Source organism: Haliotis cracherodii, unplaced genomic scaffold, assembly GCF_022045235.1.
Source record: "Haliotis cracherodii isolate W230 unplaced genomic scaffold, xgHalCrac1.p SCAF_8, whole genome shotgun sequence".
In the NCBI taxonomy this organism is placed as follows: Eukaryota; Metazoa; Mollusca; class Gastropoda; order Lepetellida; family Haliotidae; genus Haliotis; species Haliotis cracherodii.
The window spans coordinates 31,506,390-31,521,207 of NW_027266341.1; the positions used below are offsets into that span (position 1 = coordinate 31,506,390).

Here is a 14,818-nt window from a genome sequence, read left to right on the forward strand (position 1 = left end):
CCCTCCGCCGAGATCTAACTGATGGCGTGTTTGTCGTCTGCTTGAATGGCACAAGGTGCCTTGGTAGTGCACTAAATATTGCATAAAGGTGTTTCTGAATAGAAGCCCTATTAGTGAATTAGGCACATCGAGTGTGTCCTTGAGAAACCTTTTTCCGTCTTGTGGGTTTACCCCTCTTGCGACACGGCTAAGTATAGCCGTATACAATAGTGAGAGACAAGTTTGAGGCCATCACTCCATACATACCCGAGAGACGCTCAGCGATGGGAATGGCGTTGGCCTGGACACTCGTGCTTCTCTACATTACAGGTAAGGCTTGAATAGAGTTAGAAGAGACACGTGCGGTGGGTATTTCAAAACTGGGAGGTTGTCACGTACAGCTGGGATGTTGTCACGCACAGCTAGGATGTTGTCACGTACTACTGATGGTTTCGGTTTTTACCCGGTTTCGTTGAGACGACAGTGAATTAATCACTGTCTGCTGTAGACTATGGAATCATAGAATGGGCATTGTCGCGTTGTCGCATTGTCGCCCTTTGATAGAATAAAATATATTATCATATAATGGGTAGGTTTCTCGGCAGGATAAAGCCAATGGATAAAAACGATATCCGTGGGGGTCATATGCGGATAGAGATGCAAATATCAAAGGTCAAGTAGGACTACTTTCGCTGTTTATAAACAAACATGGCGTCACCATCGTCATTCGGCGATCGAGTCAGAATTAACCATCAGGAATCTGGATAAACTACAGGGATAATTGCTATCATTATCAAAAGAACAGTCTAATATACTGAAAATCAGTGTCTAACTGTGACGTAGCTAAGGCATTTTATAAGTTTTGGCAACCAAGCGGGATCAGTAGCCATATCTGTGCTTGTAGACCTCTGCGGCTTAAAACCTTCTCCACAAATTAAAGTAGTTGGATTTTGCCTAAATATGTTTCAATTGTTACCTTGTTTCGTTTAGTCGCTGCGTGTACATCTGACTACACTTCTTAACGTTATGACAGGACAGACCGACTGTCAACAACGTCTGACCGTGGCCGTGACGTCTCATAGACTAGGGTTAGACAGCGAACAGACCGATGGATTGCCGCGAAAGGCAATTAAAAACAACTGTTATTTTGCGTATATGTTGCTTCGCCACTGTATAAGAAACAGATTTCAGTTGGAACTATATTGGCTACTGTCACTGTCCAACTGACACATCACTTACCCTGTGACGTAATAAATATTAATGCGCCAATTCCAGGAAAAATCGCAATATTTCGGTAACGTTTGTGAGAGAGGGAAAGCGATTTTAAAGCACAGAATTAAAGAATGACATTATATGATAAAGAGGTTATCACGCTTGTGTGTTTGGGGATGGTAAATATCCTGTATTAGGAATAAACACTATGTATTTAGCTCGCCAAGGCTCGCTTAATACAATGTTTATTCCTAATGCAGGATATTTACCATCCCCAAACACACTCGCGTGATAACCTCTATTTATCCAAAGCGCGACAATACGACAATGCGACAATGTGACAAATGGCCAAAATGTCGCGTTGTCGCGCTTTGGTTCAATTTGACACGATTTGCTTGTTTCTGTTTAGGCGACAATGCGACGGCGCGACAATGTCCCTTCTAGAATTCCATAGCAAATGGTTAAAATAGGCCTTCAGCAACCAATGCTTGCTGTAAATAGCGACTATGCTTGTCGTAAGAGGCAACAAACGGGATCGGGTGGTCAAGTTCGCTGACTTGGATGATGCATGTCATCGATCCCAATTGCGTGGATCGATGCGCATGATGTCAATCACTGGATTTTCTGGTACAAACGCGATTATTTACAGACCGCCGTCATATAGCTGGAACATTGCTGAGTGTGGCGTAAAACAACAAACAAACCATAGTAAACGCATGTACTTATTTACATGATCATCGCATTATATGCAAGGTCAGTCTGTTTAAGTATTTCATTAAAGATCCCGTTTTTGTCCTCGTCGGGTTTTCAGGTCAGATTCCCCGACGCCCATTGTTTCTCATTAAACATTCACTACACCTTTTGTTTCTCTGAAAAGAGAAGCTTCGCCATTTTATCTTTTTGTAAAACCTTTCAAGAATGTTTATTCAGTTCCAACCCCAAAACCGAATAATCAATTTCTGTCCCTAAATGTATCAGATATATATATATATATCAGGGATATGTTTGTTTATGTTACGGTGACATGTATTACGTGGCCATTGGCGTATTCCGAATGCATCTTATCATAGTGACGCATACCGGAGATCCGCATGACTAACGTCATTCAAATAGCGTCAGTTCGCATAAGTCGGGATTTCGCGGAAGGGGCCCATTCAACATCAACAGTGTTGGTATTTTGTAAACAATAACCAAGAACGAACTTGCACTTTTGTGTGAGTTCCTTGTATGAAACCTTCACTGAGTGAAGTTTAAACTGTGTAGACATACCATACTCAAATGATCTCACACAAAGTGAATGTCAATTCATATAATTTTTTTAGGACACTGTATTATACTTTGAAGGATGTATGCACAATGTCATTCAGTACGTGTGACTTCATGTTAACGATGACAGTCATATAACGCTCTATCGCGGAATAAAGGGAAAGGTGACTTGCGGGTATGTAAGCTGACATTCTCTACAGTATTTGTTTTCTCGTTTGGTTACGACCAATAGGTTCAGACAATATCATCTTTGGATGATGTGTTAAGAACTAACTACCTCAGTAAGGCAGCCACAATGGGAGCGCGTCGTAATACATTTACATCAAGTACAGGATATTAACATGACCGACAGGATAAATGTAACGGGAAGGATTTCCGAAGTTTTAACTGATGTCAATCACTGGATTGTCTGGTCCACACTCGATTATTAACGGACCGCCGTCATATAGCTGGGATATTGCTGAGTGCGGCGTTAAACAACAAACAAACAAACATCATTAATAAACGATGTCTCAAGTAGATACTAAGGTCAAGCATGGATTGCTGTACACTGTCACTGTCAGTCCAAAGATCGAATCGATAGTTTGGGTGTGCATTTTTCCGTTTTATTCAAGGAACGGTCACGGAGTCAAACTCTCTGACTTTTCTTTGGCTGTATGATCAGGAACTGCCTCTGTATTTAGTCGCGCAAGGGAACTCCAAGGGTTTCCCCAGGAATGGAAGTAGTCAGTCGGTGTTTACGCCATTTCAAGAATACAGTATGAACGTCAGTTTCTCGGTCGTTTGACCGGCCTCTCGTCCAATGAAAAAGCCGTATGTCGTGTAAAAAACTTCACATTAAAAATTATTCAAAATTGGATACGTCATACGTAGACATTTCCGAAAGGAAAAGGAAAGTTCGGGATATACAGTAAACTACGGTTATAACGAACTCAAAGGGGCTACTATTTTTAGTTCGTTATAACCGTAGTTCGTTATAAGCATATATACAGCATAACTACAGCAAATAGTCGGGACTAAAAAGTTAGTTCGTTATATCCGTCAGTTCGTTATAAGCGTGTTCGTTATAACCGTAGTTTACTGTATATTGTAATTATGGAAGAGATGGTACGGAAACCTGTTCAAGGCGCTTATAATATATGACGTCTCTGTTACATGTGTTATGTATTTATCAAATTGTTGAAACAATTGTGATGATTGAGTCTTATGTACAGAACAACGATTTCAACATTTTGTCAGTTATGCCATGGTGTGCCAGCTGTATGTTAGGTATACCACGGTGTGCCAGCTGTATGTCAGTTATACCAAGGTGTGCCAGCTGTATGTCAGGTATACCACGGTGTGCCAGCTGTATGTCAGGTATACCACGGTGTGCCAGCTGTATGTCAGGTATACCACGGTGTGCCAGCTGTATGTCAGGTATACCACGGTGTGCCAGCTGTATGTCAGGTATACCACGGTGTGCTAGCTGTATGTCAGGTATACCACGGTGTGTCAGCTGTATGTCAGGTATACCACGGTGTGCCAGCTGTATGTCAGTTATACCACGGTGTGCCAGCTGTATGCCAGGTATACCACGGTGTGCCAGCTGTATGTCAGTTATACCACGGTGTGCCAGCTGTATGTCAGGTATACCACGGTGTGCCAGCTGTATGTCAATTACACCACGGTGTGCCAGCTGTATGTCAGTTACACCGCGGTGTGCCAGCTGTATGTCAGTTATACCACGGTGTGCCAGCTGTATGTCAGGTATACCACGGTGTGCCAGCTGTATTTGCCACAATAAAATACAAGGCCATACAACAACATCAACACCACACCTGCAATATGTTTTTTTTTCAGTGCAAGTCCGTGGCTACTGTTACCTAACCAAGGCCGTACATATTAGAATGCCTGTATACTGTGAAAAGGGAGAGTACTGCTGTGGATCAGGAAGACACAAACACTGCTGCAACACTGATAAATCAAATTTGTAAGTATTCAAACCTCATTTTGTTATATGTACAGTGTGAATAAGAAAATATCTGTCAGCCTACACAGCAATGTTGCATGTATGGCAAGTTAATTGGTTTTTTTGCCATATCTAATTACACTGAGACGGAACCTAGTCACATGACCACGAAATGAGAGGGACACTCGGATCTCCTCGGCTTATTTCGGTGCCTACAAAATTTGGTAATTACGTATGGCGTAGATGTACGAGTCGCCCTTCGGCTTGTCCCGGGATGACATTGTATGGATACAGGATATTTTTTTCAGCTGCAGCTACAAAACCGGATATAAAATTATCATCCTACAACAATGTATTTATGTGCCATTCTATCTCTTCCAACAGTCTGAAGCATAATTATTCTTTTCAAGAATTTTCTGTTGCAATTTTCTTTCTTCAATAAAACCCTAGATATGCACCGTTGGCCATTGGGCTCGGTATCGGCATTCCGGTGGTACTGGTTGTTGTCGGCCTCGTCGTCATCCTGTGTGTCAAGGGGAAACTCCGGTGTCCCATCAAGCGCCCGTCAGATCGGTAAGCATGTAGGGGATGCATTAACAATGATTTGCTTTCGTTGTAAATTCTCTAATTGAACCCCATCATTACTGTCAACCCTTAAAAGATATTTTCCTCAAATTTCCACCGACGTCATTCGTCAGCACTCGCCCCTCTCCGTAACTTATCATTCAGCTTTTCCCGGAATAACCCGAGTTGGTCACGAATGCACAGACCTCGGAAACATTGATTGAAATATACCAACCAAGAGTTGCGTCCCTTGAAATTATGAACGGCATATTTCAGATTATTTTTCTGTAGTTCGTATCAAGTTTCATAGTAGGTAGAATACCTGTGTATATATCTGTAATTTTGCAGGACCGTTAACTATTCACCAACCAAGAGTGGGGAAACTTCTTGACCCACACGACCTTCACTGCTCACTGATCCATCGCCGTTCACAAGAGTTATTGCAACGACTGTCACCGAATATCAACAGCCGTCACGTGGTCATTTACCATCACGATATTAATATGATGCACATATAATGAGAACTGTCAACCTCCGTTAATCAGGTCAGCAGCGTCTCCAGATTAACGTTGTCCGAACATACAAGGCTTAACTGTACATTTTTACTATCGGCCATTTTGTCATTTTGAATTAACTTTGCATTCTCTGTTATTTCAAGGTTCCACAATATTTGTATGAATTTTATGTTCTTTATCATTAATCATTCCTCTCGTTCTCTGTAATTACATTAATTACTACATGAATAAATAATTAACAAAATCATTGTTTGATATTTATGTTCCATATAAAAAAAATTAATAAATTATGTGTGTTGATTATAAACATCAAGTAAATACTGTTCTATTTAAAATAAAAACTGCCCTCTTGAAAGTAGTTTGAACAAACAAAAAGAATCAGAATACCATTTCTGCCTCCAATGTCGATTCTATGCAGATTTAAGAGACAGCATTTTACCAAAGTATTATTGTGTCCATCCAAACCAGCAAAATCGTAAAATGCTATTCTCAAGCTCGCGTGTGTGTGTGTGTGTGTGTGTGTGTGTGTGTGTGTGTTTCTTCCATACTTGATTATTGTCTTTAAAGAAGAGTCAGCGTCTTCGTGAACGTTGTTGAAGTATGTCGGGGCAATCTGACAATGTCCAACAATTACACCTGTATTATGTCAACAATGGGCTTGACTTCAACATTGCGCGTGAAATCCTTACAGAAGAACGCAATATATACTCTACCTTTTCAGCCTTATAATTATGGGTATGTGTGTTATCCTATTTCCCCCGAGCCTGACTGGCAAATTGAATGTGGAAATACCGAACCCCGGAACTACTTTCTGAAAAGGAATACCCCGTGACACTTGCCTCAGGTGGGTGTGTAATGTATCTCGCTTTAAATAATACACGGTTATTTCATAATCTCTATTTAATAGTGCACGGTCTAGCTTATGAACATACACACATGGTTCTTACACAATCTCTATTTGATAGTGTACTGTCTAGCTTATGAACAATAACACATGGTTATTACACAATCTCTATATGATAGTGTACTGTCTCACTTATGAATAATAACACATGGTTCTTACACAATCTCTATATGATAGTGTACTGTCTCACTTATGAACAATAACACATGGTTCTTACACAATCTGTATATGATAGTGTACTGTCTCACTTATGAACAATAACACATGGTTCTTACACAATCTCTATATGATAGTGTACTGTCTCACTTATGAACAATAACACATGGTTCTTACACAATCTGTATATGATAGTGTACTGTCTCACTTATGAACAATAACACATGGTTCTTACACAATCTCTATATGATAGTGTACTGTCTCACTTATGAACAATAACACATGGTTCTTACACAATCTCTATATGATAGTGCACGGTCTAGCTTATGAACATACACACATGGTTCAACACGAGCACTGTGCATATGTGTCATTACACTAAGTATTTAGAGACCTACCAAATTGTTTTCTTTGGTAGGCCTGATTTAGCACTTTTCAAAAAATATATCCCGCTGTACCACGCGACGACTATTCCACACTAAGTTATCATTCAAATTTGTCCAATCAACACATTATGTTATTTTACGTACTGAATAAAGTTAAACCGTCACTGGAGTAGTGAAATAGCTGATATGATTGTAACTTAATCGATTGACAGCGATGAAGTGTCTCAAACATTACTCCCTTACATTGCATAGGGGAGATGTTCCCCGATCCTGTTGAAAAACCACTTAAACGTATGGCACCTTTGGGTTATGAATTCAGTCAAAACGAGTCACCACAGTTTGTATTTCATTGAAAAAGCTTCTGGTACTGACCGGATTTGTTGAAAACATCAATACATTCGTCATATCAAAATAGGTAAGTTCTGTGGTCGTTAAAACCATTTAAACTTTTACTTCAATTCTGTTTCCATGGATTTCAGACATCTGAAATCATATGATACAAATCAAAATTGTTTTCATGTAAACGTCCCCAACTCCCAATCAATAACATCGTTTTAATAGTGCATGAAGCGCCTGTAAAATGGCCAAGAAAAAAAACTTATGATCCCGCTGTACCTGGCACCTTGACTGAATGTTGTGGAATGATGTTCAATTTCATCAGACTGAGGAGTCCCTCCATGTATCTGCATTGTCACTTTGAGGGATTCAGGGTCACAGGCCTGCTTGAATGGGCTTTCATTTGGCTTAGGGGTATCAACAAAGTCAGCATCAGACACCTGCAACAAATTATCAACAGACACTGAGACATTTTTTATATTTATTCAAACAAATAAGATGAAAGAGAGGATACATAGAATTTTAAGATCAACACAACTTGAAACGTTTTTGTTTGTTTTCTTCATTTCATGTTTTAATCATAGCACTTTTTTACAATCACATAACATTCACAAACGATAAAACACATTAAATACACCAACAACAGCATAAATCTTATAAGAATCAACATAACTCACTGTGCAAGTACTGTAATTTTTCTTCGGAAAAATCGATGGAACATCATGCCCTATGCCTGGACCGTTACCACCCAGGAAATGTTCTGAGCACATTTCCGTGTGCTTGGTCACTGTGAGGTCTTTTCTCACTAACCGAAGTCGCCTTAACCACGCTTGTCGTAGGGGCTTGCTTACTGGAATGACGTGTAGAGATACTATTCTTTCACCGACTCTCTTTTCCCTAAAATTGCTACAAATACAGCAGTATTGCTTTCCCATTTTGACAGCTTCGAAGCAGCGCGCTATTTTCGACGGAAGTTGACAGTACTCGGCGGAAGTTCATCCAACCAATTGAAGAGTTCCAACTCAAGACGGATAACTCTCATTGAACTTGACTTTTCGGAAAGTCGAATAGTGAGAGACAAGTTTGAGGTCATCACTCCATATATACATACCCGAGAGACGTTCAGCGATGGGAATGTCGTTGGCCTGGACACTCGTGCTTCTCTACATTACAGGTAATGCTTGAATAAAGTTAGAAGAGACACGTGCGGTGGGTATTTCAAAACTGGGAGGTTGTCACGTACAGCTGGGATGTTGTCACGCACAGCTAGGATGTTGTCACGTACTACTGATGGTTTCGGTATTTACCCGGTTTCGTTGAGACGACAGTGAATTAATCACTGTCTGCTGTAGACTATGGAATCATAGAATGGGCATTGTCGCGTTGTCGCATTGTCGCCCTTTGATAGAATAAAATATATTATCCAAAGCGCGACAATGCGACAACGCGACAATGTGACAAATGGCCAAAATGTCGCGTTGTCGCGCTTTGGTTGAATTTGACACGATTAGCTTGTTTCTGTTTAGGCGACAATGCGACGGCGCGACAATGTCCCTTCTAGAATTCCATAGCAAATGGACCCGTGAAGTTTCGGGTTAAAATAGGCCTTCAGCAACCAATGCTTGCTGTAAAAAGCGACTATGCTTGTCGTAAGAGGCAACTAACGGGATCGGGTGGTCAAGTTCGCTGACTTGGATGATGCATGTCATCGATCCCAATTGCGTAAATCGATGCGCATGATGTCAATCACTGGATTTTCTGGTACAAACGCGATTATTTACAGACCGCCGTCATATAGCTGGAATATTGCTGAGTGTGGCGTAAAACAACAAACAAACCATAGTAAACGCATGTACTTATTTACATGATCATCGCATTATATGCAAGGTCGGTCTGTTTAAGTATTTCATTAAAGATCCCGTTTTTGTCCTCGTCGGGTTTTCAGGTCAGATTCCCCGACGCCCATTGTTTCTCATTAAACATCACTACACCTTTTGTTTCTCTGAAAAGAGAAGCTTCGCCATTTTATCTTTTTGTAAAACCTTTCAAGAATGTTTATTCAGTTCCAACCCCAAAACCGAATAATCAATTTCTGTCCCTAAATGTATCAGATATATATATATATATCAGGGATATGTTTGTTTATGTTACGGTGACATGTATTACGTGGCCATTGGCGTATTCCGAATGCATCTTATCATAGTGACGCATACCGGAGATCCGGATGACTAACGTCATTCAAATAGCGTCAGTTCGCGGAAGTCGGGATTTCGCGGAAGGGGCCTATTCAACATCAACAGTGTTGGTATTTTGTAAACAATAACCAAGAACGAACTTGCACTTTTGTGTGAGTTCCTTGTATGAAACCTTCACTGAGTGAAGTTTAAACTGTGTAGACATACGATACTCAAATGATCTCACACAAAGTGAATGTCAATTCATATAATTTTTTTAGGACACTGTATTATACTTTGAAGGATGTATGCACTATGTCATTCAGTACGTGTGACTTCATGTTAACGATGACAGTCATATAACGCTCTATCGCGGAATAAAGGGAGAGGTGACTTGCGGGTATGTAAGCTGACATTCTCTACAGTATTTGTTTTCTCGTTTGGTTACGACCAATAGGTTCAGACAATATCATCTTTGGATGATGTGTTAAGAACTAACTACCTCAGTAAGGCAGCCACAATGGGAGCGCGTCGTAATACATTTACATCAGGTACAGGATATTAACATGACCGACAGGATAAATGTAACGGGAAGGATTTCCGAAGTTTTAACTGATGTCGATCACTGGATTGTCTGGTCCACACTCGATTATTTACAGACCGCCGTCATATAGCTGGGATATTGCTGAGTGCGGCGTTAAACAACAAACAAACAAACATCATTAATAAACGATGTCTCAAGTAGATACTAAGGTCAAGCATGGATTGCTGTACACTGTCACTGTCAGTCCAGAGATCGAATCGATAGTTTGGGTGTGCATTTTTCCGTTTTATTCAAGGAACGGTCATGGAGTCAAACTCTCTGACTTTTCTTTGGCTGTATGATTAGGAACTGCTTCTGTATTTAGTCGTGCAAGGGAACTCCAAGGGTTTCCCCAGGAATGGAAGTAGTCAGTCGGTGTTTACGCCATTTCAAGAATACAGTATGAACGTCAGTTTCTCGGTCGTTTGACCGGCCTCTCGTCCAGTGGAAAAGCCGTATGTCGTGTAAAAAACTTCACATTAAAAATCATTCAAAATTGGATACGTCATATGTAGACATTTCCGAAAGGAAAAGGAAAGTTCGGGATATACAGTAAACTACGGTTATAACGAACACAAAGGGACTACCATTTTAGTTCGTTATAACCGTAGTTCGTTATAAGCATATATACAGCATAACTACAGCAAATAGTCGGGACTAAAAAGTTAGTTCGTTATATCCGTCAGTTCATTATAAGCGTGTTCGTTATAACCGTAGTTTACTGTATATTGTAATTATGGAAGAGATTGTACGGAAACCTGTTCAAGGCGCTTATAATATATGACGTCTCTGTTACATACGTTATGTATTTATCAAATTGTTGAAACAATTGTGATGATTGAGTCTTATGTACAGAACAACGATTTCAACATTTTGTCAGTTATGCCACGGTATGCCAGCTGTATGTCAGGTATACCATTGTGTGCCAGCTGTATGGTAGGTTTACCACGGTGTGCCAGCTGTATGTCAGGTATACCACGGTGTGCCAGCTGTATGTCAGGTATACCACGGTGTGCCAGCCGTATGTCAGGTATACCACGGTGTGCCAGCTGTATGTCAGGTATACCACGGTGTGCTAGCTGTATGTCAGGTATACCACGGTGTGCCAGCTGTATGTCAGGTATACCATGGTGTGCCAGCTGTATGTCAGGTATACCACGGTGTGCCAGCTGTATGTCAGGTATACCACGGTGTGCTAGCTGTATGTCAGGTATACCACGGTGTGTCAGCTGTATGTCAGGTATACCACGGTGTGCCAGCTGTATGTCAGTTATACCACGGTGTGCCAGCTGTATGCCAGGTATACCACGGTGTGCCAGCTGTATGTCAGTTATACCACGGTGTGCCAGCTGTATGTCAGGTATACCACGGTGTGCCAGCTGTATGTCAATTACACCACGGTGTGCCAGCCGTATGTCAGGTTTACCACGGTGTGCCAGCTGTATGTCAGGTATACCACGGCGTGCCAGCTGTATGTCAGGTATACCACGGTGTGCCAGCTGTATTTGCCACAATAACATACACAGCCATACAACAACATCAACACCACACCTGCAATATGTTTTTTTCAGTGCAAGTCCGTGGCTACTGTTACCTAACCAAGGCCGTACTGATTGGACTGCCCGTATTCTGTAAAAAGGGAGAGTACTGCTGTGGATCAGGAAGACACAAACACTGCTGCAACGCTGATAAATCAAATTTGTAAGTATTCAAACCTCATTTTGTTATATGAACAGTGTGAATAAGAAAATATCTGTCAGCCTACACAGCAATGTTGCAAGTATGGCAAGTTAATTGTTTTTTTTGCCATATCTAATTACACTGAGACGGAACTTAGTCACATGACCACGAAATGAGAGGGACACTCGGATCCCCTCGGCTTATTTCGGTGCCTACAAAATTTGGTAATTACGTATGGCGTAGATGTACGAGTCGCCCTTCGGCTTGTCCCGGGATGACATTGTATGGATACAGGATATTTTTTTCAGCTGCAGCTACAAAACCGGATAAAAAATTAGCATCTTACAACAATGTATTTATGTGCCATTCTATTTCTTCCAACAGTCTGAAGCATAATTATTCTTTTCAAGAATTTTCTGTTGCAATTTTCTTTCTTCAATAAAACCCTAGGCCGTTGGCCATTGGGCTCGGTATCGGCATTCCCGTGGTACTGGTTGTTGTCGGCCTCGTCGTCTTCCTGTGTGTCAAGGGGAAACTCCGGTGTCCCATCAAGCGCCCGTCAGATCGGTAAGCATGTAGGGGATGCATTAACAATGATGTGCTTTCGTTGTAAATTCTCTAATTGAACCCCATCATTACTGTCAACCCTTAAAAGATATTTTCCTCAAATTACCAACGACGTCATTCGTCAGCACTCGCCCCTCTCCGTAACTTATCATTCAGCTTTTCCCGGAATAACTCGAGTTGGTCACGAATGCACAGACCTCGGAAACATTGATTGAAATATACCAACCAAGAGTTGCGTCCCTTGAAATTATGAACGGCATATTTCAGATTATTTTTCTGTAGTTCGTATCAAGTTTTATAGTAGGTAGAGTACCTGTATATATATCTGTAATTTTGCAGGACCGTTAACAATTCACCAACTCAGAGTGGGGAAACTTCTTGACCCACACGACCTTCACTGCTCACTGATCCATCGCCGTTCACAAGAGTTATTGTAACGACTGTCACCGAATATCAACAGCCGTCACGTGGTCATTTACCATCACGATATTAAACCAATATGATGCACATATAATGAGAACTGTCAACCCCCGTTAATCAGGTCAGCAGCGTCTCCAGATTAACGTTGTCCGAACATACAAGGTTTAACTGTACATTTTTACTATCGGCCATTTTGTCATTTTGAATTAACTTTGCATGCTCTGTTATTTCAAGGTTCCACAATATTTGTATGAATTTTATGTTCTTTATCATTAATCATTCCTCTCGTTCTCTGTAATTACATTAATTACTACATGAATAAATAATTAACAAAATCATTGTTTGATATTTATGTTCCATATTAAAAAACTCATAAATTATGTGTGTTGATTAAACATCAAGTAAATACTATTCTATTTAAAATCAAAACTGCCCTCTTGAAAAGTAACAAAAAGAATCAGAATACCATTTCTGCCTCCAATGTCGATTCTATGCAGATTTAAGAGATAGCATTTTACCAAAGTATTATTGTGTCCATCCCAACCAGCAAAATCGTAAAATGCTATTCTCAAGCTCGTGTGTGTGTGTGTGTGTGTGTGTGTTTCTTCCATACTTGATTATTGTCTTTAAAGAAGAGTCAGCGTCTTCGTGAACGTTGTTGAAGTATGTCGGCAATCTGACAATATCCAACAATTACACCTGTATTATGTCAATAATGGGCTTGGCCTCAACAATGCGCGTGAAATCCTTACAGAAGAACGCAATATATACTCTACCTTTTCAGCCTTATAATTACGGGTATGTGTGTTATCCTATTTCCCCCGAGCCTGACTGGCAAATTGAATGTGGAAATACCGAACCCCGGAACTACTTTCTGAAAAGGAATACCCCGTGACACTTGCCTCAGGTGGGTGTGTAATGTATCTCGATTTAAATAATGCACGGTTATTTCATAATCTCTATTTAATAGTGCACTGTCTAGCTTATGAACTTACACACATGGTTCTTACACAATCTCTATTTGATAGTGTACTGTCTCACTTATAAACAATAACACATGGTTATTACACAATCTCTATATGATAGTGTACTGTCTCACTTATGAACAATAACACATGGTTCTTACACAATCTCTATATGATAGTGAACTCTCTAGCCTCTTGAAAATAATACATGGTTATTTCACAATTATTATTTGAGAGTGTATTGTCTCTCGTGTGGAAAATTACACATGGTTAATTCACAATTAATATTTGACACACACACACACACACACACACAATCACACACACACACAATCACACAATCACACAATCACAATCACAATGATTATGTCATCTGATCTAACCTTTTGTACTGTGTGAATGGCATGCCACTGGTGCTACTGTCTTGTATTGTACATATGTACAGGTAATATGAGTTTGTGTGAATACGTTTGATTAATTATGTATAATCTTCGGATTAACTTCTGGCGGAAATAAAGAATATCTCTCTCTCTCTCTCTCTCTCTCTCTCTCTCTCTCTCTCTCTCTCTCTCTCTCTCTCTCTCAATACTTCCCTATGTAGTTCAATGTATATGTGTGCACTCACACTGTAATGTACATGTATTTACGCCTCCCACTATTATCACTAACGATGACGACAGCGGCAAAATGACGTCAACAACATAACGTTGGTTTTCGCCTATGAATCCTTTTTTCTCCCTCTATTATCCCCTCAACTAACTGTTACGTCATAGGCATTATGACATCACAAATACTTCCGTTGTCTGCCGCCTATGACTGCGATAAAGTTTGTATTACACCTAAGAGCCGTTGAGTGGCGAAATATATTTAGTTCATTAAGGAGATTTGACAAGCACAAATATCTGGACTGTGTATATAGGAGGCTACCTATAACAACTACCATAGTCCTGAAATGATAATGGTTTCTTGACTAACGTTCCATGGGCAATTTGATCAATGATGAACTCGATATTGTAGAATCAAGCCGAGGTTACACACTGGCTGCAGGTAATCAGCGTATCATGATCAACACATACTGACACTGATTGCTGTCTACTGCATCCAATATCTACACAGTGTATGCCATGAGACGATGCATGAGGCGGTGAGACGGTGCTTGT

The 14,818-nt window shown here is 40.4% G+C and overlaps 2 protein-coding genes across 2 annotated transcripts; both read left to right on the top strand.

Moving 5' to 3' along the window:
• Positions 1–99: 99 nt before the first annotated feature.
• LOC139450539 (uncharacterized) lies at positions 100–5,676 on the top strand. Its single transcript, XM_071232282.1, has 4 exons — positions 100–309; positions 4,300–4,429; positions 4,859–4,981; positions 5,321–5,676. Exons 1-4 carry the CDS (start codon positions 264–266, stop codon positions 5,361–5,363), a joined length of 342 nt encoding a protein of 113 aa, XP_071088383.1. The 5' UTR covers positions 100–263; the 3' UTR covers positions 5,364–5,676.
• Positions 5,677–8,397: 2,721 nt separating this feature from the next.
• LOC139450755 (uncharacterized) lies at positions 8,398–12,876 on the top strand. The gene is made up of 4 exons (XM_071232575.1): positions 8,398–8,443; positions 11,598–11,727; positions 12,157–12,273; positions 12,613–12,876. Exons 1-4 carry the CDS (start codon positions 8,398–8,400, stop codon positions 12,653–12,655), a joined length of 336 nt encoding a protein of 111 aa, XP_071088676.1. The 3' UTR covers positions 12,656–12,876.
• The last annotated feature ends 1,942 nt before the right edge of the window (positions 12,877–14,818 follow it).

Bases quoted from the DNA above. Each gene is read 5' to 3' on its own strand.
- LOC139450539 (XM_071232282.1), top strand. From the start codon at position 264: ATGGGAATGGCGTTGGCCTGGACACTCGTGCTTCTCTACATTACAG. The intron at 310-4,299 runs GTAAGGCTTGAA...TTTTTTTTTCAG, and splicing joins CGTGCTTCTCTACATTACAG to TGCAAGTCCGTGGCTACTGT. The intron at 4,430-4,858 runs GTAAGTATTCAA...ATAAAACCCTAG, and splicing joins AACACTGATAAATCAAATTT to ATATGCACCGTTGGCCATTG.
- LOC139450755 (XM_071232575.1), top strand. From the start codon at position 8,398: ATGGGAATGTCGTTGGCCTGGACACTCGTGCTTCTCTACATTACAG. The intron at 11,728-12,156 runs GTAAGTATTCAA...ATAAAACCCTAG, and splicing joins AACGCTGATAAATCAAATTT to GCCGTTGGCCATTGGGCTCG. The intron at 12,274-12,612 runs GTAAGCATGTAG...GTAATTTTGCAG, and splicing joins ATCAAGCGCCCGTCAGATCG to GACCGTTAACAATTCACCAA.